A 23,794-nucleotide genomic window follows, 5' to 3' on the forward strand; every position below is an offset into this window, starting at 1 on the left:
GTACGCGTGTGTGTGTATTAATTCCGCAAGCCCTCGCTCCACGCTAGCTGACGCCATTGTCACGCTCCTCCTTCGCCTTCCAGATCGTTGGGCTCAGCTGTCATGTGACCGGCCGCCGCATCTCCACGTCGTCATTAACGTCTAAATTACACCTGACTGTTCTTCGGCGACCACTTGGCGTTTCCTTTCACTCGTCTCGTTCCTTCCTGGCGGAGCCGCCAGCTGGAATGTCGCTGCATTATTAATGACCTCGTTAGCCGCCCGTCCATCTGCTCCTGTGCCGTCGTCCACCCTTGACCGACTCCGCCGTCCTTGTTACTTGTTACCAGCGCCGCGCTCCGCTGGCCCGACACGGACAAATTGAGTCGGTGTCAGGTGTCGCCGAGTCGACAGGTGAAGCCTGCCGAGCGAGGAAGTGGGGAGGCTAATCCTCCACCTGCGTATGATGGACCCTGGGGAGGCGGAGTAGAACTCCACTAAGTGTCTGACACGGCGACGTGATGTTCTCTGCCGCTAACTCTCCTCCTTGGATGAAAAGTGACAGTGGAGCCATCACCCTCCAACGACGCAGACGCGCTTTTTTTCCGTCTAATCCCGTCCTTCTCCCGTCTTGATTAGCAAAGGTCAACGTGTCGGCTCTCCATCGTTTAGTCCTGCGCTTATTAGCGTTGGCCTTTCAGCGTTCCAAAGTTCACACTTGATCCGTTTGCCGTGTTTAGACGCTCCAGTTGTTCCTGGCGGATAATTAATGGCGAGGCAGACATTTTTAATTTGACAGCATGCAACTGCTTTGTTACCTGAGCACGTCATAATTAATCAGTCCTGCCCCTCCAGGAATTTGCCATGTCACACACTAAAGAAAGACTGTGTGACCTAGTGACCTACTCAGTGGCATAGTGGTTAGAGCAGGGGTCCCAGACACGCGGGCCACAATTATTTTTCCGCCCTAACCTTAATATGAAAGTTTAATATTAGCGCGGCCCGTATACTTGCCAACCTTGAGACCTCCGATTTCGGGAGGTGGGGGGCGTGGTCGGGGTTGGGGCGGAGGCGTGGTTTGGGGACGTGGTTAAGAGGGGAGGAATATATTTACAGCCAATTCACCAACTCGAGTATTTCATATATATTTATATATAAATGAAATACTTGACTTTCAGTGAATTCTAGCTATATATATTTATTTTATTATATATCCATCCATCATCTTCCGCTTATCCGAGGTCGGGTCGCGGGGGCAACAGCCTAAGCAGGGAAACCCAGACTTCCCTCTCCCCAGCCACTTCGTCTAGCTCTTCCCGGGGGATCCCGAGGCGTTCCCAGGCCAGCCGGGAGACATAGTCTTCCCAACGTGTCCTGGGTCTTCCCCGTGGCCTCCTACCAGTTGGACGTGCACTAAACACCTCCCTAGGGAGGCGTTCGGGTGGCATCCTGACCAGATGCCCGAACCACCTCATCTGGCTCCTCTCGATGTGGAGGAGCAGCGGCTTTACTTTGAGTCCCTCCCGGATGGTAGAGCTTCTCACCCTATCTCTAAGGGAGAGCCCCGCCACACGGCGGAGGAAACTCATTTCGGCCGCTTGTACCCGTGATCTTATCCTTTCGGTCATGACCCAAAGCTCATGACCATAGGTGAGGATGGGAACGTAGATCGACCGGTAAATTGAGAGCTTTTGCCTTCCGGCTCAGCTCCTTCTTCACCACAACGGATCGGTACAACGTCCGCATTACTGAAGACGCCGCACCGATCCGCCTGTCGATCTCACGATCCACTCTTCCCCCACTCGTGAACAAGACTCCTAGGTACTTGAACTCCTCCACTTGGGGCAGGGTCTCCTCCCCAACCCGGAGATGGCACTCCACCCTTTTATTATATATATATATATAAATAAAAGAAATAGTTGAATTTCAGACGGCACCTATTAAATACACAGTAATAAAAACACAGTTGTTCTACTAACTGTACTGTGCTTGCTGGTTACTAAAAAAAAACAACAACACTTACCTTTCACTATTTGAGTAACGTCACTTACGAGTTTCCAGAAGATGGCGCCAGTATGTGCTTTGGCCTGCCGTCTCTCGCTGTCAGCTCTGTTCGTTTTTGTGTTGTTTGCGTCCATTTTCGTCTCTGTCAGCTCACTGGTTGTGTATGACCGCCAAACACTGTTGGATCTTTGCCCCTCTCCCACTGATATGATCAACTTCGATGTTGGTTTTTCGACGTCCCAGTCAGCTTTTTCACCTGGCCGGATTCCTTGCCTTCCTTTAACGCTTCGTAGCTCCTCTCCCCCGCTACCTGCGGGCTGTGTGTCTGGCCCCACCTGGATTAGCTGCGCCCTTGGACGTGCTGGCCCCCGCCAGGTTCAGTCTTGTGAACGCAAGATCTTTGACAAACAAAACGTATATTCTGAAGGATTTCTTCACTTCCCGCGGACTTGACTTCCTCTGTGTGAGGGAAACATGGCTGAGAGCCGGTGAGTCCGCCCCTCTTAATGAACTTCTGCCTCCGGGGTGTTCCTACTTTAATTCGCCGCGGTCGTCCGGTCGAAAAGGAGGAGGATTAGCAGTCGTTTTTAAAAATGACTTTAAATGCTGTCAGATTTGCCTGCAATCCCCCTTTTCAAGCTTCGAACTGTGCATATTTAAGCTGGAGGCTCCGGCTAAATTTCTGGAGATTTTCGGGAGAAGCACTGAATTTCGGGAGTCTCCCGGAAAATCCAAGAGTGTTGGCAAGTATGGCGGCCCGTGAGTTTTATATGAATGGCGCTCGACAGCGTTGTGTGCGGAGCAGAAGGAATCTACCAATCACGGTGTGTGATATGTGGCTCTCGAGGGTCGAACATTGACGTCACTTGCGTGATGCAAGCAGAGAAATGTTTTGCCGCTTTTCCACGAGACCTGCACGCGCTCTTCTTCCCTCCCTCGCTCGCCCACCTGCTCTCTCTCTCTCTCTCTTTGTCTCTCTCTCGCTCTCTCTCTCTCTCTCTCTCGTGTGTGTGTCTCTCATTCTCGCTCCCTCCCCCGGCGCCGCTGTTAACACTCCGGGCCGGGGAGACAAGCGGTCCGGTAGCTTCCGAAGCACCCCATCGAAGGACCGAGCAACAATACAAAACAGTGGTGCACCGGACCCCAGCGCTGATACTCTGACAGAGTCGCTGTGCGATTCGAACGTGTAACCCGTTAAGTCGTGATGTTAGCCCGTTCGGGGCTAATTGTGCTACCATAACTTTAAACTCTACCCCCTCCCATTGACTCCAGACGGAGACGATTTTTGTTATTTGGGTCCAAAATGGCTCTTTCAATGTTCTGCGTGGCCTACCCCTGCGTTAGTGGAAAAGCGGCAAATGAGTGTCTTCAGTACCATTGGATAGAGGCGGTGAGTTTCGCTCCTGCAAGCAGAGCTGGCCACACCTCCCTCCACAGTAACATTGAGTAACATGTGATATTAACTTATTACATGCAAAGTGAGATATGTCAAGCCTTTATTGGTTATAATATTGATGACAAGGGCTTACAGTTTATAAAAAAAATTATTTAAAATCTCAGAAAATGTAAGGTTTAAAAGCTGCAAGCCATGAAGAGAAAAAATATAACAAATACAGGCTTGACATATCTCACTTTGCATGTAATATCACAGATTAGTTTCACATTTGAAGTTAATTGCTGACATGAATGGACTGTGTAATATAATCATGGTTTCTACAGGGCTCAGCAAATCTAATTGAACACTTTTTAATGCCATTTTTAATGCCACTTAAAACTATCTTTATGCCATGTCCAACCACATATGTTTATCAAATATTGTCAAAAGCTTACAATTGTATGTAGACACACAATTGTTGGCAATGGACAATGGTATTGTTGAATAGTTGAAAAGCTTAAATTAACTGTTACTGTCTAGTGAATTAGAATTGGCTCGCAAGACTGTTTCATCTGTGAATGTATTTTCATTTATTTATTTTTCTGTAGTGTTATCTGGTGTTCTGACTTTGTGCACAGCAATAGAAAATTAAAAAGGTTCCGTCTGTAAATCATCACACTGTACCTTCAATCAAGATTCTCAAAGGGGAACTGCACTTAAGCCCTCTAAATAAACATCCAATTCGAAATGAGTTGATCAATAAAATAAACCCCAGACCCAGACGTAATTTTCAATTTGTATCTCTTTAAAACATGTTGTAAAAATGCATATTTTTTGAAAGTATGGCTTGTAATAATAACAAACTGGAACATATGTTTTTCAATCAGGATACAATTGAAAAATACACTTAAAAGATTTTATGGAGTTATACAAAACCCAAAACCAGTCAAGGTGACACATTGTGTAATTAGTAAATAAAAACAGAATCCAATGATTTGCTAATCCTTTTCAACTTAAATTAATTTGAATAGACTGCAAAGACAAGATATTTAATGTTCGAACTGAGAAACTTAATTATTTTTTGCAAATAATCATTAACTTGGAATTTAACGGCAGCAACACATTGCAAAAAAGTTTGCACAAGGTCATTTTTACCACTGTGCTACATGGCCTTTCCGTTTAACAACACTCAATAAACGTTTAGTAACTGAGGAGACCAATTTTTGGAGCTTTTCAGATGAATTTTTTTCCCATTCTTGCTTGATGTACAGCTTAAGTTGTTCAACAGTCCGGGATCTCCGTTGTGGTATTTTGCGCTTCATATTGTGCCACAAATTTTCAATGGTAGACAGGTCTGGACTACAGGCAGGCCAGTCTAGTACCCACACTCTTTTACTATGAAGCCACGCCGTCGTAACACATGGCATGGCATTGTCTTGCTGAAATAAGCAGGGGTGTCCATGATAGCGTCGCTTGGATGGCAACATATGTTGCTTCAAAACCTGCACTTACCTTTCAGCATTAATGGTGCCTTCACAGATGTGTAAGTTACCCATGCCTTGGGTACTAATACACCCCCATACCATAACAGATGCTGGCTTTTGAACTTTGCGCCTATAACAGTCCGGATGGTTCTTTTCCTCTATGGGATGGAAGTCACAACGTTCACAGTTTCCAAAAACAATTTAAAATGTGGACTTGTCAGACCACAAAACACTTTTCTACTTTGCGTCAGTCCATCTTTGATGAGCTCGGGCCCAGCGAAGCCGGCGGCGTTTCTGGGTGTTGTTGATAAATGGTTTTCGCTTTGTTTTAACTAGACCTTACAGATGTAGCGACAAACTTTAGTTACTGACAGTGGTTTTCTGAAGTGTTCCTGAGCCCACGGGGTGATATCCTTTACACACTGATGTCGCTTTTTGATGCAGTACCGCCTGAGGGATCGACCGAAGGACACGACGTTCCCAGTTTCCAAAAACAAATTGAAATTTGGACTTGTCAACCTTTTGGTTTATACATTCAAAGCAAAAGTTGGGTTAAAAAAACAAAAAATTAAATAAGATAAACTTATAATAAAAGTAATTAAAAATGTTAAGTTGAAATAACTTAAATAAGGGGTTCGTTCTTTTTTTAACCTAATATTTTTTTGTGTGTGGCAACACTAAATGGGCCCTAGTGTGTGAATGTGGGTGTAAATGTTGTCGGTCTATCTGTGTAGGCCCTGTGATGAGGTACCCCGCCTTCCGCTCGAACGCAGCTGGGATAGGCTCCAGCATCCCCTGCGACCGTGAGAAAGACAAGCTGTAGAAAATAGATGAATGCATATTTCATTTTGGAGTAAGACTGTGACATAACAAAACGTGGGAAAAAGTCAAGCGCTGTGATTTATTTGGGGATGCACTATAAAACAGCCCAGAGTGGACCATTCTGGAGCCTGTTTGGAAGCGACAGATGAACAAAACAGACATCCACGGACATGGCAATTTTATTTCCCCTTTGATTAATTAGCTCCACTAAGAGGTTATGTATTTGCTGGGGTTTGTTTGGTTGTCTGCTAGTTAGCAACATAGCTCGATAAGGTCTGGGTTAAATATTGATTAAACCTTCAGGAAAGGTCAGGAATGGGATAGGGCACAAGTGGTCAGATTTTGGAGCTGATCTGTATCACTGTCTGAATTCAGGATTTTTTTTTTTTTTTGTGAAGTTAATTGCATTTATATAGCGCTTTTCTCTACTGATTCAAAGCGCTTTACATCGTGAAACCCAATATTTAAGTTACATTTTCAAACCAGTGTGGGTGGCACTGGGAGCAGGTGGGTAATGTGTCTTGCCCAAGGACACAACGGCAGTGACTAGGAGGGCAGAAGCGGGGATCGAACCTGGAACCCTCAAGTTGCTGGCACGGCCACTCTACCAACCGAGCTATACCGCCCCTTTAAAGGATTCTTTCCTTTTGGAGATAAGGCCTTGCGAAGGTCTGCACTCTTTTCTATAAGTACGTCAATGGTCGTCAAAAGTTTGAATACCCCTAACTTTGATATGGCAAAATGTTAAACTACAGCAAAAATGTGAAACTACAGCACAAAGTGATGCTAGTGACACAATTTAGTGACAATGTTGTATCACCCGTGGTGAAACATCCCTAATTTAAAAAAAGGTATCAATCAATCAATGTTTATTTATATAACCCTAAATCACAAGTGTCTCAAAGGGCTGCACAAGCCACAACGACATCCTCGGTTCAGATCCCACATCAGGGCAAGGAAAAACTCAACCCAGTGGGATGACAATGAGAAACCTTGGAGAGGACCCCCCTCCCCTCTAGGGTAACCGGTGTAATGTACGTCAGTGGATCTAGCATAATGTTGTGAAAGTCTAGCCCATAGTGGATCTAACACAGGGGTCACCAACGCGGTGCCCGCGGGCACCAGGTCGCCCGTAAGGACCAGATGAGTAGCCCGCTGGCCTGTTCTAAAAATAGCTCAAACAGAACCACTGTTTGAGCTGCCATTATTTTTAAAATTGTATTTATTTACTAGCAAGCTGGTCTCGCTTTGCTCGACATTTTAATTCTAAGAGAGACAAAACTCAAATAGAATTTGAAAATCCAAAAAATATTTTAAAGACTTGGTCTTCACTTGTTTAAAAAAAATTCATTTATTTTTTTACTTTGCTTCTTATAACTTTCTGAAAGACAATTTTAGAGAAAAAGTACAACCTTAAAAATAATTTTAGGATTTTTAAACCTTTTTACCTTTTAAATTCCTTCCTCTTCTTCCCTGACAATTTTTTTATTGTAAAGAAAAATAAATACATTTTAATTTAATTCTTCATTTTAGTTTCTGTTTTTTCGAAGAAGAATATTTGTGAAATATTTATTCAAACTTATCATGATTAAAATAAAATAAAAATATTCTGGCAAATGTAGAAAATCTGTAGAATCAAATTTAAACCTTATTTCCAAGTCTTTTGATTTTTTTTTTAAATTTTTGTTCAAAATCTAGAAGAAATAATTATTTGTCTTTGTTAGAAAAACAGCTTGGTCCAATTTGTTATATATTCTAACAAAATGCAGATTGGATTTTAACCTATTTAAAACATGTCATCAAAATTCTAAAATTAATCTTAATCAGGAAAAAAATACTAATGATGTTCCATAAATTTAATTTTTTTTATTTTTTCAAAAAGATTTTGAATTAGCTACTTTTTCTCTTCTTTTTTTTCGGTTGAATTTTGAAATTTAAAAAGTCGAAATTGAAGATAAACTATGTTTCAAAATTTAATTTTCTTTTTTTTTCTGTTTTCTCCTCTTTTAAACCGTTCAATTGTGTTTTTTTTCATCATTTATTCTCGACAAAAAACCTTCCGTAAAAGGAAAAAAAATGTACGACGGAATGACAGACATAATTACCCATTTTTAAAATTTAAATATATATATATATATATATATATATATATATATATATATATATATATATATTCATTTATCAAAGGTAGATTGAGCAAATTGACTATTTCTGGCAATTTATTTAAGTGTGTATCAAACTGGTAGCCCTTCGCATTAATCAGTACCCAAGAAGTAGCTCTTGGTTTCAAAAAGGTATGTGACCCCTGATCTAACATAATAGTGAGAGTCCAGTCCATAGTGGTGTCAGCAGGAGACCACCCCATGCGGAGAAGGGTCAGCAGAGCAGAGATGTCCCCAACTGATGCACGGGCGAGCGGTCCATCTCGGGTCCCGACTCTGGACAGCCAGCGCTTCATTCATGGCCACCGAACCTGTGCCCCCGCTCCACGAAGGAGAGGGGGGAAGAGGAGCGAAGAAAAGAAACGGCCGATCAACTGGTCTAAAAGGGGTGTCTATTTAAAGGCTAGAGTATACAAATGAGTTTTAAGATGGGACTTAAATGCTTCTACTGAGGTAGCATCTCTAACTGTTACCGGGAGGGCATTCCAGCCCGCAGACTTTTTTTGGAGCTCTGGGAATCACTAATAAGCCGGAGTTCTTTGAACGCAGATTTCTTGCCGGGACATATGGTACAATACAATCGGCAAGATAGGATGGAGCTAGACCGTGTAGTATTTTATACGTAAGTAGTAAAACGTTATTGTCAGATCTTAAGTGCAGGTGAGCCAGTACAGGCGTAATACGATCAAACTTTCTTGTTCTCGTCGAAAGTCTAGCAGCCGCATTTTGTACCAACTGTAATCTTTTAATGCTAGACATGGGGCGGGGGTCGGCATCCCGCGGCTCTAGAGCCGCATGCGGCTCTTTAGTGCCGCCCCTGTGGCTCTCTGGAGCTTTTTCAAAAAAGAATGAAAAATGGAAAAAAATGAAGGGAAAAAACACATTTTTGGTTTTAATATGGTTTCTGCAGGAGGACAAACATGACACAAACCTCCCTAAAAGCACATCGTTTATATTAAACATGCTTCACTGATTCGAGTAATTGGCAAGCGCCGTTTTGTCCTACTAATTTTGGCGGTCCTTGAACTCACCGCAGTTTGTTTACATGTACAACTTTCTCCGACTTTCTTGGACGTGTTTTATGCCACTTCTTTTTCTGTCTCATTTTGTCCACCAAACTTTTAACGTTGTGCGTGAATGCACAAAGGTGAGTTTTGTTGATGTTATTGACTTGTGTGGAGTGTGCTAATCAGACATATTTGGTCACTGCATGACTGCAAGCTAATCAATGCTAACATGCTATTTAGGCTAGCTGTATGTACATATTGCATCATTATGCCTCATTTGTAGCTATATTTGAGCTCATTTGGTTTCCTTTAAGTCCTCATAATTCAATTTATATCTCATGACACACTATCTGTATGTAATGTGGCTTTTATTTTTTTTTGCGGCTCCAGACAGATTTGTTTTTGTATTTTTGGTCCAATATGGCTTCACGGTGGTACAGGGGTTAGTGCGTCTGCCTCACAATACGAAGTTCCTGCAGTCCTGGGTTCAAATCCAGGCTCGGGATCTTTCTGTGTGGAGTTTGCATGTTCTCCCCGTGACTGCGTGGGTTCCCTACGGGTACTCCGGCTTCCTCCCACTTCCAAAAACATGCACCTGGGGATAGGTTGACTGGCAACACTAAATTGGCCCTAGTGTGTGAATGTGAGTGTGAATGTTGTCTGTCTATCTGTGTTGGCCCTGCGATGAGGTGGCGACTTGTCCAGGGTGTACCCTGCCTTCCGCCCGATTGTAGCTGAGATAGGCGCCAGCACCCCCCACCACCCCGAATGGGAATAAGCTGTAGGAAATGGATGGATGGATGGCTCTTTCAACATTTTGTGTTGCCGACCGCTGCTATGGGGAGACCCTAAAATAATATGTTACCGCAGTATTTCTCAACCTTTTTTCAGTGATGTACCCCCTGTGAAAGTTTTTTTAATTCATGTACCCCCTAATCAGAGCAAAGCATTTTTTATTGAAAAAAAAAAAAGAGATAAAGTAGTAAAATACAGCACTATGTCATCAGTTTCTGATTTATTGAATTGTGTAACAGTGCAAAATATTGCTCATTTATAGTGGTCTTTCTTGAGCTATTTGGAAAAAAAGATATAAAAATAACTCAAAAATAAACAAGTGATTCAATTATAAATAAAGATTTCTACACATAGAAGTAATCATCAACCTAAAGTGACCACTTTGGGGATTGTAATACAGATCCATCTGGGTTCATGAATTTAATTATAATCAATCAATCAATCAATGTTTATTTATATAGCCCTAAACCACTAGTGTCTCAAAGGGCTGCACAAACCACACCACAAACCACTACGACATCCTCGGTAGGCCCACATAAGGGCAAGGAAAACTCACACCCAGTGGGACGTCGGTGACAATGATGACTATGAGAACCTTAGAGAGGAGGAAAGCAATGGATGTCGAGTGGGTCTAACATGATACTGCGAAAGTTCAATCCATAATGGATCCAACACAGTCGCGAGAGTCCAGTCCAAAGCGGATCCAACACAGCAGCGAGAGTCCCGTTCACAGCGGAGCCAGCAGGAAAACATCCCAAGCGGAGGCGGATCAGCAGCGCAGAGATGTCCCCAGCCGATACACAGGCAAGCAGTACATGGCCACCGGATCGGACCGGACCCCGTCCACAAGGGAGAGTAGGACATAGGAGAAAAAGAAAAGAAACGGCAGATCAACTGGTCTAAAAAGGGAGTCTATTTAAAGGCTAAAGTATACAGATGAGTTTTAAGGTGAGACTTAAATGCTTCTACTGAGGTGGCATCTCGAACTTTTACCGGGAGGGCATTCCAGAGTACTGGAGCCCGAACTGAAAACGCTCTATAGCCCGCAGACTTTTTTTGGGCTCTTGGAATCACTAATAAGCCGGAGTTCTTTGAACGCAGATTTCTTGCCGGGACATATGGTACAATACAATCGGCAAGATAGGATGGAGCTAGACCGTGTAGTATTTTATACGTAAGTAGTAAAACCTTAAAGTCCCATCTTAAGTGCACAGGAAGCCAGTGCAGGTGAGCCAGTATAAACGAAATCTTTAACATCAATTTTTATGGAACATGTCCACAAAAAATGTAGCTGTCAACACAGTTTATGAACTTACATTCATATTTTGTTGAAGTATTATTCAATAAATATATCTAAAAATGATTTTTGAATTGTTGCTATTTTTAGAATATTTTTTTAAAAATCTCACGTATCCCTTGGCATACCTTCAAGTACCCCCAGGGGTACGCGTACCCCCATTTGAGAACCACTGTGTTACAGTAATCGAGACGAGACGTAACAAACGAATGAATAATGATCTCAGCGTCGCTGGTGGACAAAATGGAACGAATTTTAGAGATATTACGGTGATGAAAGAAGGCCGTTTAGTAACACTCTTGATGTGTGACTCAAGCGAGAGAGTCGGGTCGAAGATAATACCCGGATTCTTTACCGAGTCGCCTTGTGTAATTGTTTGGTTTTGTTTATATCTGTGATATAAAAGAAACATTGTCCGCACAAGCCAATGTTTGCACATAATCTGAGCCGTCCTTGTGCCGATGCTTTAAATCCAGACTTGAACATTTCCCTCCATTTGGACCAAGCGAGCGGGAAAATGAGGCTGTCAGCCTCAAAACAGCGCTGCTATGCAAAGATGATGAATGAGAATTAAAAGCTGTAGAGGTGCAGCCTTTAAACCGCCCGATTGTTCAGAATTGGCAGAGTATGTCCTCCTCCTTCTTTTGACACATGATGATAAATGAAAATGTGAAGTTCTGCATTCCAAAAGGCTTTTCCTCCCTCCACACAAATTTAACAAAAAAAAACAAAACAACAAAAAAAAAAAAGCTCCTGCAGCGTTCTGGAATGAGACCATCTGGTCGAGGAGGAAAAGGCAACAGCAGTGATCAGCCTTTGCTACAGGAAGGCTTTAATTCCGATTTCTTTTATGCAAATCAGTCCAATCAGTCATAACAGAATGCATTTCATGTGATTTTTTTTTTTCAGGAGCAGGAGGCTGGTCTCCGCTCACTTCAAACTCGTATCAGTGGCTAGAGGTGGACCTTGGACAGAGGACCAGGATCACAGCGGTGGCCACGCAGGGTCGCTACGGCAGCTCTGATTGGCTGACGTCCTACCTGTTGATGTTCAGCGATACGGGACACAACTGGAAGCAGTACCGGCTGGAGGACAGCATCGGGGTGAGTCCTCTGTCACAGGGACAGAAAAAAAAAAATATGCTCGGGCAACTTTATATATAGTACAGGCCAAAAGTTTGGACACACCTTTTCTTTTATTTTCATGACTATTACATCGTAGATTGTCACTGAAGGCATCAAAACTACACTGCAACAACTAAAATCTAAGTAAGATTAGATATCTCAAATAAGGGTGATATTTGCATTATTTTCTGTCTGATAAGATAATTCTTCTCACTAAGCAGATTTTATGTTCTACTGTTTTACTTGTTTTAAGGGTTTTGGTCCGAAATCATCTCAGTAAGATATTACAGCTTGTCGCTGACATTTTATGACCTATATTGAGTAAAACATGCTTGAAACTAGAATAGCAATTGATGCAAAGCTGTGTCATTAACACTCACAGGTATAAAGCTACTTTTTCAAAGTAATAATTTCTTATTTCAAGCATGAAAAAGAAAAATCATGATGCCGAGCGCATATCATGATGTCAAGATGACTGCATAACAGTGTGGTACGCCAGCTGCACTGAAGCAGACAAACAGGCGATTCAGAGGGTCATAAAGTCTGCACAAAAAATGATCGTCTGTCCCCTGCTCTCCCTGAAGGATTTACACGACTTCCGTTGCCTCAAGAAAGAAAAAAACATCACCAAAGACAGCACACACCCTGGCTTCCACCTGTTCGACCTGCTACCATTGGGCAGGCGCTACAGGTGTATCAGAACCAGAACAAACAGGCTCAGAGACAGCTTTTTTCCCCAGAGCTGTCACCATGTTGAACTCTAACTTATAATAATAATAATTCACCCCTGTACAATATCCTGCCCTAATACCCTACTGTGCAATACTACCCTTCGAGTGCAATACGTCCGACACTGATTGTTATTTATTACTTCGGTACTCTTGTCTTTTTCTGTACATTGTACAGTATTTTGTATTTCTATAGTGTTTTGTATTTTGTACAGGATTGCTTATTATTTTTATTGGATAGTAGTCTGTTTATTTCAATTGTTAGTTGTTTTCCTTTTTTACCTCTTTTGTTATTTATTTTACCCCATATTTGTTCCCACTACCGCACCTTAAATTGTAGTCTTTAATCTAATTATATGCAAATATAATGACAATAATGTCCATTCTGTTCTATTCTATTCCATTCTAAGATAATGACACTAGCATTTACTTAATTTAAGAATATTTTTCAACATATTGAGCAAAAAGGTCTCTTTTTCTTCTACCAAGAAAAGAGCATTTATTAGTGAGAATATATTTATTTTTAGGTATTTTTGGGTTAATTGAAGTTAGCTAATTTGACTTGTTTTGGAAAGTCTTGACAAGCAGAACTTGTTTTGTTCTATTGGCAGATCATTTTGCTTAGTTCAATTAAAATGCCCCTAATTTTTTTTTTTTTCTTGATTTTGAACACTGATGCAGTGTATGAATAAACACGTGGAGTTATGTACTCTGATTACTGCTTTGCACACTCTTGGCATTCTCTCGATGAGCTTCAAGCTCGCCTGTGAAGTGAAAACCATTGCAGATGACTTTTGACTACCTTTTAAAGTTCATCGAGAGAATGCCAAGAGTGCATAATCAGAGTGTTCGTTCATACAGTGCAAAAAGTCAGTGTTCAAAAACAAGAAAAAGGATTACAAAAATTAGGGGTATTTAATGACAATACATTAATCAAAGCAGTAATCAGAGCAAAGGTTGGCTCTTTTGAAGAAACTAGAATACAAAACATCCATCCATCCATCCATTTTCTGCCGCTTATTCCCGTTCGGGGTCGCGGGGGGCGCTGGCGCCTATCTCAGCTACAATCGGGCGGAAGGCGGGGTACACCCTGGACAAGTCGCCACCTCATCGCAGGGCCAACACAGATAGACAGACAACATTCACACTCACATTCACACACTAGGGCCAATTTTAGTGTGCATGTCTTTGGAAGTGGGAGGAAGCCGGGGTACCCGGAGGGAACCCACGCATTCACGGGGAGAACATGCAAACTCCACACAGAAAGATCCCGAGCCTGGATTTGAACCCAGGACTGCAGGACCTTCGTATTGTGAGGCAGACGCACTAACCCCTCTGCCACCGTGAAGCCCGAATACAAAACATGTTTTTAGTTATTTCACCTTTTGTCGTTAAGTACGTAACTCCACAGGTGTTCATTCATAGTTTTTATGCCTTCAGTGACAATCCACATTGTAAATAGTCATGAAAATAAAGAAAACACACTGAATGAGAAGGTGTGTCCAAAAGTTTAGCTTGTACTGTATATTTACTTAACAATGCTGTTTGTTCAAATATGCTATGCAGTTAGATATATTTAAAGTAAAATCAGCTCACATCTCAACTTTGTGTAATAGTTTTGATTGATTGAAACTTGTATTAGTAGATTGTACAGTACAGTACATATTCCGTACAATTGACCACTAAATGGTAACACCCCAATAAGTTTTTCAACTTGTTTAAGTCGGGGTCCACATTAATCAATTCATTGTAAAGTTGGCCAAACAAATCAAAACAAAATGTTCTTTAATTTCGTGTTTACAATATGGGCCATAAGTACAAGAACTGTGGGGCCCGCAAATGGCCCTCGAGGCACATTTTGGACAGGATAATTTAAACAAAGCAATTAAGAAGAGTTAAAACAAGTGCAATATAAAACCATCCATCCATCCATCTTCTTCCTCTTATCTAAGGTCTAAGCAGGGAAGCCCAGACTTCCCTCTCCCCAGCCACTTGGTCCAGCTCTTCCTGGGGGATCCTCAGGCGTTCCCAGGCCAGCCGGGAGACATAGTCTTTCCAACGTGTCCTGGGTTTTCCCGTGGCCTCCTACCGGTCGGACGTGCCCTAAACACCTCCCTAGGGACGCGTTCGGGTGGCATCCTGACCAGATGCCCGAACCACCTCATCTGGCTCCTCTCGATGTGGAGGAGCATCAGGTTTACTTTGAGCTCCTCCCGGAAGACAGAGCTTCTCATCCTATCTCTAAGGGAGAGCCCCGCCACCTGGCGGAGGAAGCTAATTTTGGCCGCTTGTACCCGGGATCTTGTCCTTTTGGTCATAACCCAAAGCTCATGACCATAGGTGAGGATGGGAACGTAGATCGGCCGGTAAATTGAGAGCTTTGCCTTCCGGCTCAGTTTCTTCCTCACCAAAACGGATTGATAGAGAGTCCGCATTAGTGAAGACGCCGCACCGATCCGCCTGTCGATCTCACGATCAACTCTTCCCTCACTCGTGAACAAGACTCCGAGGTACTTGAACTCCTCCACATGGGGCAAGGTCTCCTCCCCAACTTGGAGATGGCACTCCACCATGGACTCGGACTTGGAGTTGCTAATTCCCATCCTAGTCGATTCACACTCAATCAATCAATCAATCAATCAATTAATGTTTATTTATTTAGCCCTAAACGACAAGGGTGTCAAAGGGCTACAAAAAACATAACGACATTCTCGGTTAAGAGCCCACATAAGGGCAAGGAAAAACTTACAACCCAGTGGGATGGCAATGTGAATGACTATGAGAAATCTTGGAGCGGAACCCCCCCCCCCTCGAGGGGAGACCGGATGCAATGGACGGCGAGTGGGTCTAGCATAATATTGTGAAAGTCCAGCCCATAGTGGATCTAACATAATAGTGAGAGTCCAGTCCATGGTGGGGCCAGCACCATGCACCGATGCACAGGCGAGTGGTCCACCTGGGTCCCGACTCTGGACAGCTAGCACTTCATCCCTGGCCACTGGACCTGTGCCACCCCTTCCACAAGGGAGAAGGGGGCAGAGGAGAAAAGAAAAGGAACGGCAGATCAACTGGTCTAAAAAGTGGATCTATTTAAAGGCTAGAGTATACAAATGAGTTTTAAGATGGGACTTAAATGCTGCGAACCGATCCAATGACCGCTGAAGATCCTGGCCAGATGAAGCCCTCATTACCACATCTACAAAAAACATAAAACATTAAAAGGTAAAAATCCACTTCGGGTAATAAACTAGCGTCAATTCCGATCATTTTTTCCAGTGCCACAGTCCTACTTGTACCGTGCACAACGGTTAGCGGCGGGGGGCTGCAAGGATCGGTCCATCCTGCGGAGATAATCGCATTCATCACAAGCTTTTGACTCCTCATTAATAATGCATACAGAGCGCAAGAGCTGCAGCTGCTGCTGACATGGCCAACCTGTTGCCAGCACATTTTTTGAAGCAGCTGCTGCTGCAGACCACGGCCCATCGGGCGCCACTTAGCTTCCCGAGGACACACCGGTACGGACTGGAGCACAGCTGGAGCTTCATATTAAAATGTCTGTCATGTTCGGTGATTAAAAATGCAAGACAGATGCGGAAGTGAAGTGACGAGGGGAAGTCTAAGAGGAGGGACAATAGCTCTGTGAGCGTTACCAATAGTGAACTGGGTTTGGGCGGTCGAAGACTATCCATCCATCCATCCATTTCCTACCGCTTGTCCCTCCAGTGGGTGGTGCTGGAGCTTATCTCAGCTGCATTCGGGCGGAAGGCAGGGTACACCCTGGACAAGTCACCACCTCATCGAAAGGCCAACATAGATGGACGGACGACATTCACACACACATTCACACACTAGGGCTAATTTAGTGTTGCCAATCAACCTATCCCCAGGTGCATGTTTTTGGCGGTGGGAGGAAGCCGGAGTACCCGGAGGGAACCCACGCAGTCACGGGGAGAACATGCAAACTCCACACAGAAAGATCCCGAGCCCGGGACTGAACTCAGAACTACAGAGGACCTTTGTATTTTGAGGCACCTGCACTAACCCCTGTACCACCGTGCTGCCCGGTCCAACACTAAAGGAGGTATATTTTTGCCAGGATACTCATGCTAACAGCAGCACGGTGGTACAGGGGTTGTTGCATGTGTCTCACAATATGAAGGTCCTAAGTAGTCCTGTACGTCGGTATCAGGGAGGTGTAGCAAATTTTATAGACTAGGCTCAGTGCAGGTTGTTTTACTCCTGTCCTCCACCCTGAACCAGCCCGCTTTGGAGAAGTGGGTAGGAGTGTTTACTTTCAAAAACTGTTTTCTGTCCTTCAGGTAACTTTTGACCCACTCCTCTAATTCCATATTTGTACAGTTTGTGTTATGATCCGCTGCCCGGATCATATCCGGTTTATGTTTTCAGTTCACTTGTGTTCGCAGCATGTTGAGTTTGTGTGTCTCAGTTGCCATGACAGCAGATTATAGTCACCTGCCTCTGGTTATTGTCGGGGCGCGCACCTGTTGCCCGGGCACTAATCAGAGGGCTATTTAGTTTATGCGCTGGCCTCACTCGGCCTGTTGGTCTTGTTTGCTTTTGACTACCTTTTTATTTTCCGTGCAGTGGGCACGGTGCAGCACATTTTTGATCTACAACTAGAATAAATAATTAATTCTCACCTGCAAGCCGCTTCCTGACTTCCCTCTGCACCTTGAAAAGATGACCTCCGGCATCACAATGCCACGCAAGCGTAACAGAAGACCAACAGCAAACAGTCTTTTCGAAGAGGGCGTGGAGGATTCCGGCTACGGGACGTGGCTGGTCTTAAAGGCGATGGAGAAAGAGACTCTCCGGTATTCCCCTTTGGAGCGCAAATACCTTTTGTGGGGGCCTAACGGTTCGTTGGTCCAAATCGACTCCGTCTGGCCCGGGGATGTCCGCTCACAGCCAGACCGAACGCGTCAGCGAAAGCGGAAGTCACCCAAGAAGACTACGGCTCGCAGCGAAGACGCACCAATCCCAAAACTTTTCCCTCCGAAGCACAGCCAGCTACAAGCAGCCCAGGATTCTCCTCAGGCAGTTGGTAATCAAAATGACCACATTTTCAAAGATTTCTCCGGCTGGCCTGTCAATCACTTGGACTGCAGCTTTGATGTCATCCCCTTGGCGCCCCCTGATGACACGCCCCAGTCCACTTTTGATGACGTCATAGACAAAAACATTTTTTTTACATTCTGTTCATTCTTACTGTCAGCCACTTCCTAAAGACTTAAATTCGAAAATCAAACATTATCAGGATTTTTTTTTTTTAATTTCATTCTAGTCAATCCCATTCACCTGTTTTTTGGACTCCGCCCATAAGGACTCAAGCCCCGCCCACGTAAGTGGCTTTTGCCTCTCTTCCTCCCAATCAACCTCAGGTGGGGTTTGTGAGAAGGCATTCTGGACAATCAAAAGGGGAGGAGTCTACCCCCCTCCTGGCCTCCCTCCACCCACCCTCAAAGACAATCCCAGACCACAGGGAGCGCGTCTGGTATCCGCTTCTTGGGGGGGGGGGGGGGTAGTGCTGGGAGCTGGGCTACGGAAGTAGCACAGCTGCGCCCAGCCAAACAGCAACCTCCGGCGCGGCCACCACCACCAGTCTTTCGAGTAGCCAAGCCACAACCCCCAGCTAGGCCACCACCACCAGTCTTTCGACTAGCAAAGCCACAACCGCCAGCTAGGCCACAAGCCCCAAGTCCAAGTCTGGTTTACACACCAGCACCTGCCCCAAGTCTGGTTTCCACACCAGCACCTGCCCCAAGTCTGGTTTCTACACCAGCACCCGCTCAAAGGCCGGTTCCCACTTCAGCACCCGCTCAAAGGCTGGATCCCACACCAGCACCCGCTCCAAGGCTGGATCCCACACCATCACCTGCTCCAAGGCTGGATCCCACACCAGCACCTGCTCCAAGGCTGGATTCTACACCAGCACCTGCTCCAAGGCTGAATCCCACACCAGCACCCGCTCTCAAGGCTGGATCCCACACCAGCACCCGCTCCAAGGCTGGAGCCCACACCAGCACCCGCTCCAAGGCTGGAGCCCACACCAGCACCCGCTCCTAGGCTGGAGGCCACACTTGCACCTGCTCCAAGGCTGGAGCCCATACCAGTACCTGCTTCCATGACGACGGCGCTGCCTCGTGCTTCCACGGCGGCGATGGCGGCGCCGCCTCCTGCATCCACTGCGACGACAGCTCCGCCTCCTGCTTCCACGGCGACGACGGCGCCGCCTCTTTCTTCCACGGCGATGATGCCACCTCCTGTTTCCACGACGACGTTTCAGCGACCTCGAGCTGGCCTACTGCGCAAGCAGCAATCAGGGGCCTGCAGGCGGTCCTCTCGGAGGTCAGTGCATGGACGCCAGTGGCGCGAACAGCAGCGACACCCAAAACTTTGTCCGAAAACTCTCCGGCTGCTCAACTTCTGGGGCCACTTGCGCCCACCTTCTCGGCGGCCACCAATTTGGCCTTTTCGAGGTCGCCCGCCTCAACAATTGCGGCAGCGGTGTTCCATTCGCCGCCGCCATTTGATTTGTCCCAGGTGGATTCGGGGACACGTGGCCTGGCGACCCTCCGACATGTCCTCCCTCCACCCTCCCTTGACTCTTGGACTGTCTTATAGTTGGGGGGTTTTTAAGTTTTTTCCTGGGGACAGCTGGAATCTGTCCTTTAAGAGGGGGTCCTGTTATGATCAGCTGCCCGGATCATATTCTGTTTATGTTTTCAGTTCACTTGTGTTCGCAGCATGTTGAGTTTGTGTGTCTCAGTTGCCATGACGGCAGATTATAGTCACCTGCCTCTGGTTAGTGTCGGGACGCGCACCTGTTGCCCGGGCACTAATCAGAGGGCTATTTAGTTTACGCGCTGGCCTCACTCGGCCTGTTGGTCTTGTTTACTCCAGTGCAACAGTTACGCTCTTGGTTACGTTCATAGTCTGCATTTAGATATTAGCATCTTTTGGCTACCCTTTTGTTTTCCATGCCGTGGGCACCGCGCAGCACATTTCTGATCTACAACTAGAATAAATAAATTATTCTCACCTGCAAGTCGCTTCCTGACATCCTTCTGCACCTTGAAAAAACAACCTCTGGCATCACAATGCCACTCTGGCGTAACAGTTTGTCCAATAATAACTTATGGTACAGCGTATCAAATGCTTTTTGGAGATCTACAAACATACCTACTAAATATTGTTTTCAATCTATTGTAGTTGACATTCCTTCCACCAAATCAATTATTGCTGTTGTTGTTGAGTGATTGGGACAAAACCCATATTGACTATTACTTAAAATGTCAGATCTATCAATAAATGTACCGTATTTTTCGGACTATAAGTTTTTTTCATAGTTTGGGTGCGACATATACTCCGGAGCGGCTTATGTGTGAAATTATTAACACATTACTGTAAAATATCAAATAATATTATTTATCTCATTCGCAGAAGAGACGAAGAATTGATTGATTGATTGATACTTTTATTAGTAGATTGCACAGTTCAGTACATATTCCGTACAATTGACCACTAAATGGTAACACCCCAATAAGTTTTTCAACTTGTTTAAGTCGGGGTCTACGTTAATCAATTCCATCCATCCATCCATCCATCCATCATCTTCCGCTTATTCGAGGTCGGGTTGCGGGGGCAACAGCCTAAGCAGGGAAGCCCAGACTTCCCTCTCCCCAGCCACTTCGTCTAGCTCTTCCCGGGGGATCCCGAGGCGTTCTTAGGCCAGCCGGGAGACATAGACTTCCCAACGTGTCCTGGGTCTTCCCCGTGGCCTCCTACCGGTTGGACGTGCCCTAAACACCTCCCTAGGGAGGCGTTCGGGTGGCATCCTGACCAGATGCCCGAACCACCTCATCTGGCTCCTCTCGATGTGAAGGAGCAGCGGCTTTTAGTTTGAGTTCCTCCCGGATGGCAGAGCTTCTCACCCTATCTCTAAGGGAGAGCCCCGCCACACGGTGGAGGAAACTCATTTCGGCCGCTTGTACCCGTGATCTTATCCTTTCGGTCATGACCCAAAGCTCATGACCATAGGTGAGGATGGGAACGTAGATCGACCGGTAAATTGAGAGCTTTGCCTTCCGGCTCAGCTCCTTCTTCACCACAACGGATCGGTACAACGTCCGCATTACTGAAAACGCCGCACGGATCCGCCTGTCGATCTCACGATCCACTCTTCCCTCACTCGTGAACAAGACTCCTTGGTACTTGAACTCCTCCACTTGGGGCAGGGTCTCCTCCCCAACCCGGAGATGGCATTCCACCCTTAATTCATGGTAGAAAATGTCAGCAATCGTTACACACACGTCAGCAATCGTCACACACACGTCAACCAATTAGAATTCGGCGGGGGGGGGGGGGGGGGGGGGGGGATAATGGCAGAAGTGGATTGTGGGTCATGGAATGCTAACTGGTATATGCTATATGCTACTGCCGTAGCTATTAAAATGGATCATTTTATCGTTGGCGGAAACCTATAAAAACTGAGAAGAGCTGAACATAAATGGGCCCGAAAAGAAAATCATGTACTGCAGATTACAAGCTGGACGTAGTGAAATATGCAGCAGAAAACGACAAGAGGAAGCGGCGCATACCTTTGGAATTGGCAGAGTTATTTAGAAGCGACATCGAGGGAGAAGATTTTATCGGATTTATCGATTAGGAGTGACAGATTGTTTGGTAAACGTATAGCATGTTCTATATGTCATAGTTATTTGAATGACTCTTACCATAATATGTTAGGTTAACATAGCAGGCACCTTCTCAGTTGGTTATTTATGCCTCATATAACGTACACTTATTCAGCCTGTTGTTTACTATTCTTTATTTATTTTAAATTGCCTTTCAAATGTCTATTCTTGGTGTTGGATTTTATCAAATAAATTTCCCCAAAAATGCGACGTATATATGTTTTTTTCCTTCTTTATTATGCATTTTCGGCCGGTGCGACGTATACTCCAGATCGATTTATAATCTGAAAAATACGGTAAATTGATCCTCCAAAAAAATAAAAATAGTAATATTTGGACACAATTGCAATGTTATTGTCATATTGTCATACAGGAACATATTTTTTCTTTTACTTGAATGAGCATTATTGAATTCTTCTAAATTTGCACACAATTTACCTGATCACTGACTGTATCTTACATTATGTATTGTTTATTTTCTATATTCTACTTTTTGAAATATTGTATTGTTTTTTTTAATACATTTTCAATTATTTTCAAATAAAATTATTCACACTTGACTTTGTATTAATCAAAAATAAGTTACAGTTGCTACAAATGTGTTGCGGTGGGTATTCTCCTTTGCCAGCCTTTGTACTTGTAGGGTTCTTCTTATTAGGGACCGATTGTCCCTTTGGGACAGAGGACCCTATTGAGTTTTTAGCGTTTTATTCTTTCTTTCTTTATTATTATTCCGCAGCTTTGAGCTGTAATTTGACCCCCTTAACATGCTTCAAAACTCACCAAATTCGACACACACATCAGGACTGGCGAACATTGCAATTTAATCAAAAAAACCTAACCCCAAAACTAAAAATCAACCAAAAGTTTGCAATTCCCCCTTCAAAACGAAAGTTTTGTAAAAACACTCACCTTTGCCTCTTTGAGCTGTAATTTGACCCCCTTAACATGCTTTTTAGCTCACCAAACTGAACGCACACATCAGGACTGGCGAAAATTGCGATCTAGGCAAAAATTGCGATATTATCAAAAAACCTAACCCCGAAATTGCACAGTAGCGCCCCCTAGGAATAAAACACAGACAAAACTGCTCCTAGGTAAAAAACACAGACAAAACTGCCTCTTGTGGCGTTTAAGGCCATCTGCACTTTTTATGCGCCGAGTTGGTAGGTCTATCTGTTTGCTAATAGTAGCTACTAGCCGTACCCATGTATTTTCAATGGGCGGTTAGCATCGGGTTTTTCTAACTTATATCTGTCAGTAGACATGTTATGGAAGGTAAAAACTACAATATAATACAAAGTAGTGTGTTCTAACTTATATCTGGGAAGCCCAGACTTCCCTCTCCTCAGCCACTTCCATATATACTCGGTCCTGTCCATCGCTGCTTGCAGCTTTAATTTTAAATTGTATTTTAAACGTGTTGCGCTTAATGATAAAATAGGTCATCGCTGAATAATATTCCAAGTTATCTTGGTTTTAATTATAGCCAGTCAGTGTGTATTTTAAAGCGATATTTGCCTGGCAACACACCAGTCAGTCTGTGGTTAAGATAAAGGAAGATGTGCAAGTCAAAATAAATTGTGTGATTGATCTGCATCTAGACATGCTCAATGCGTACATTTTATCTTATCTTATAATCCGAAAAATACGGTATTTAACCTGAAAGCAAACAATTTCTCTAAGATCTTCGAGAACTGTGGCAGCAGTGATATTGGTCTGTAATTCGAGTACTCGGGTTTGTTTCCACCTTTGTAAAGTGGTATTACCTCAGCAAGTTTCATCTGATTTAAAAATATCCCTTTCCTGAATGATAAATGGTTTGATGGCTAAATCTATGATGCTCTTTATAAATGTCATAATCATGTCTACATAATCGTTTGAGGTCTTATTTGGACACTGCTTCAAAGTAGGTAATACTTATATCTTCACTACTTTATCAAGAAAAAATACAGTTATTATATGATCTATTATAGCCTCTCCAATTTTGTTATCAACTTTTCATTTTTGGCATTTGTTTAGCCAAGCTAGGGCCAATATTTACAAAAAATGTATTTAAATACTTTACTACATAATATTTGTCGTAAACATTTTTATTATCTTTATCGAAATACAATTTGGAATTTTAGCGTGAGCTTTTCCTTTTTAGAACCCAGTTAATTATTCCCCATGTAGCTTTTATGTTGTCTTTATTTGTTTCTAGCAATTGACTAAAGTATTTATTTTTTATGTTTTTGTACCTCTCTTCTGAGACTTTTGTCCTTGTTTTTTTTTTTGTTTTTATTAAAGTTCTATAC

At 43.9% G+C, this 23,794-nt stretch overlaps 1 protein-coding gene across 3 annotated transcripts in view; it reads left to right on the top strand.

Annotated features, from left to right (window-relative positions):
• Positions 1 to 23,794, top strand: part of LOC133568706 (contactin-associated protein-like 4) — a 284,727-nt gene that overhangs the window by 135,008 nt on the left and 125,925 nt on the right. For all 3 annotated transcript variants that reach the window (XM_061920807.1, XM_061920808.1, XM_061920809.1), the window contains exon 3: positions 11,835 to 12,028. In XM_061920807.1, coding sequence (XP_061776791.1) covers positions 11,835 to 12,028 — 194 coding nt within the window. The remainder of the gene's footprint in view (positions 1 to 11,834; positions 12,029 to 23,794) is intronic.

This window comes from Nerophis ophidion, linkage group LG14 (genome assembly GCF_033978795.1).
Source record: "Nerophis ophidion isolate RoL-2023_Sa linkage group LG14, RoL_Noph_v1.0, whole genome shotgun sequence".
In the NCBI taxonomy this organism is placed as follows: domain Eukaryota; kingdom Metazoa; phylum Chordata; class Actinopteri; order Syngnathiformes; family Syngnathidae; genus Nerophis; species Nerophis ophidion.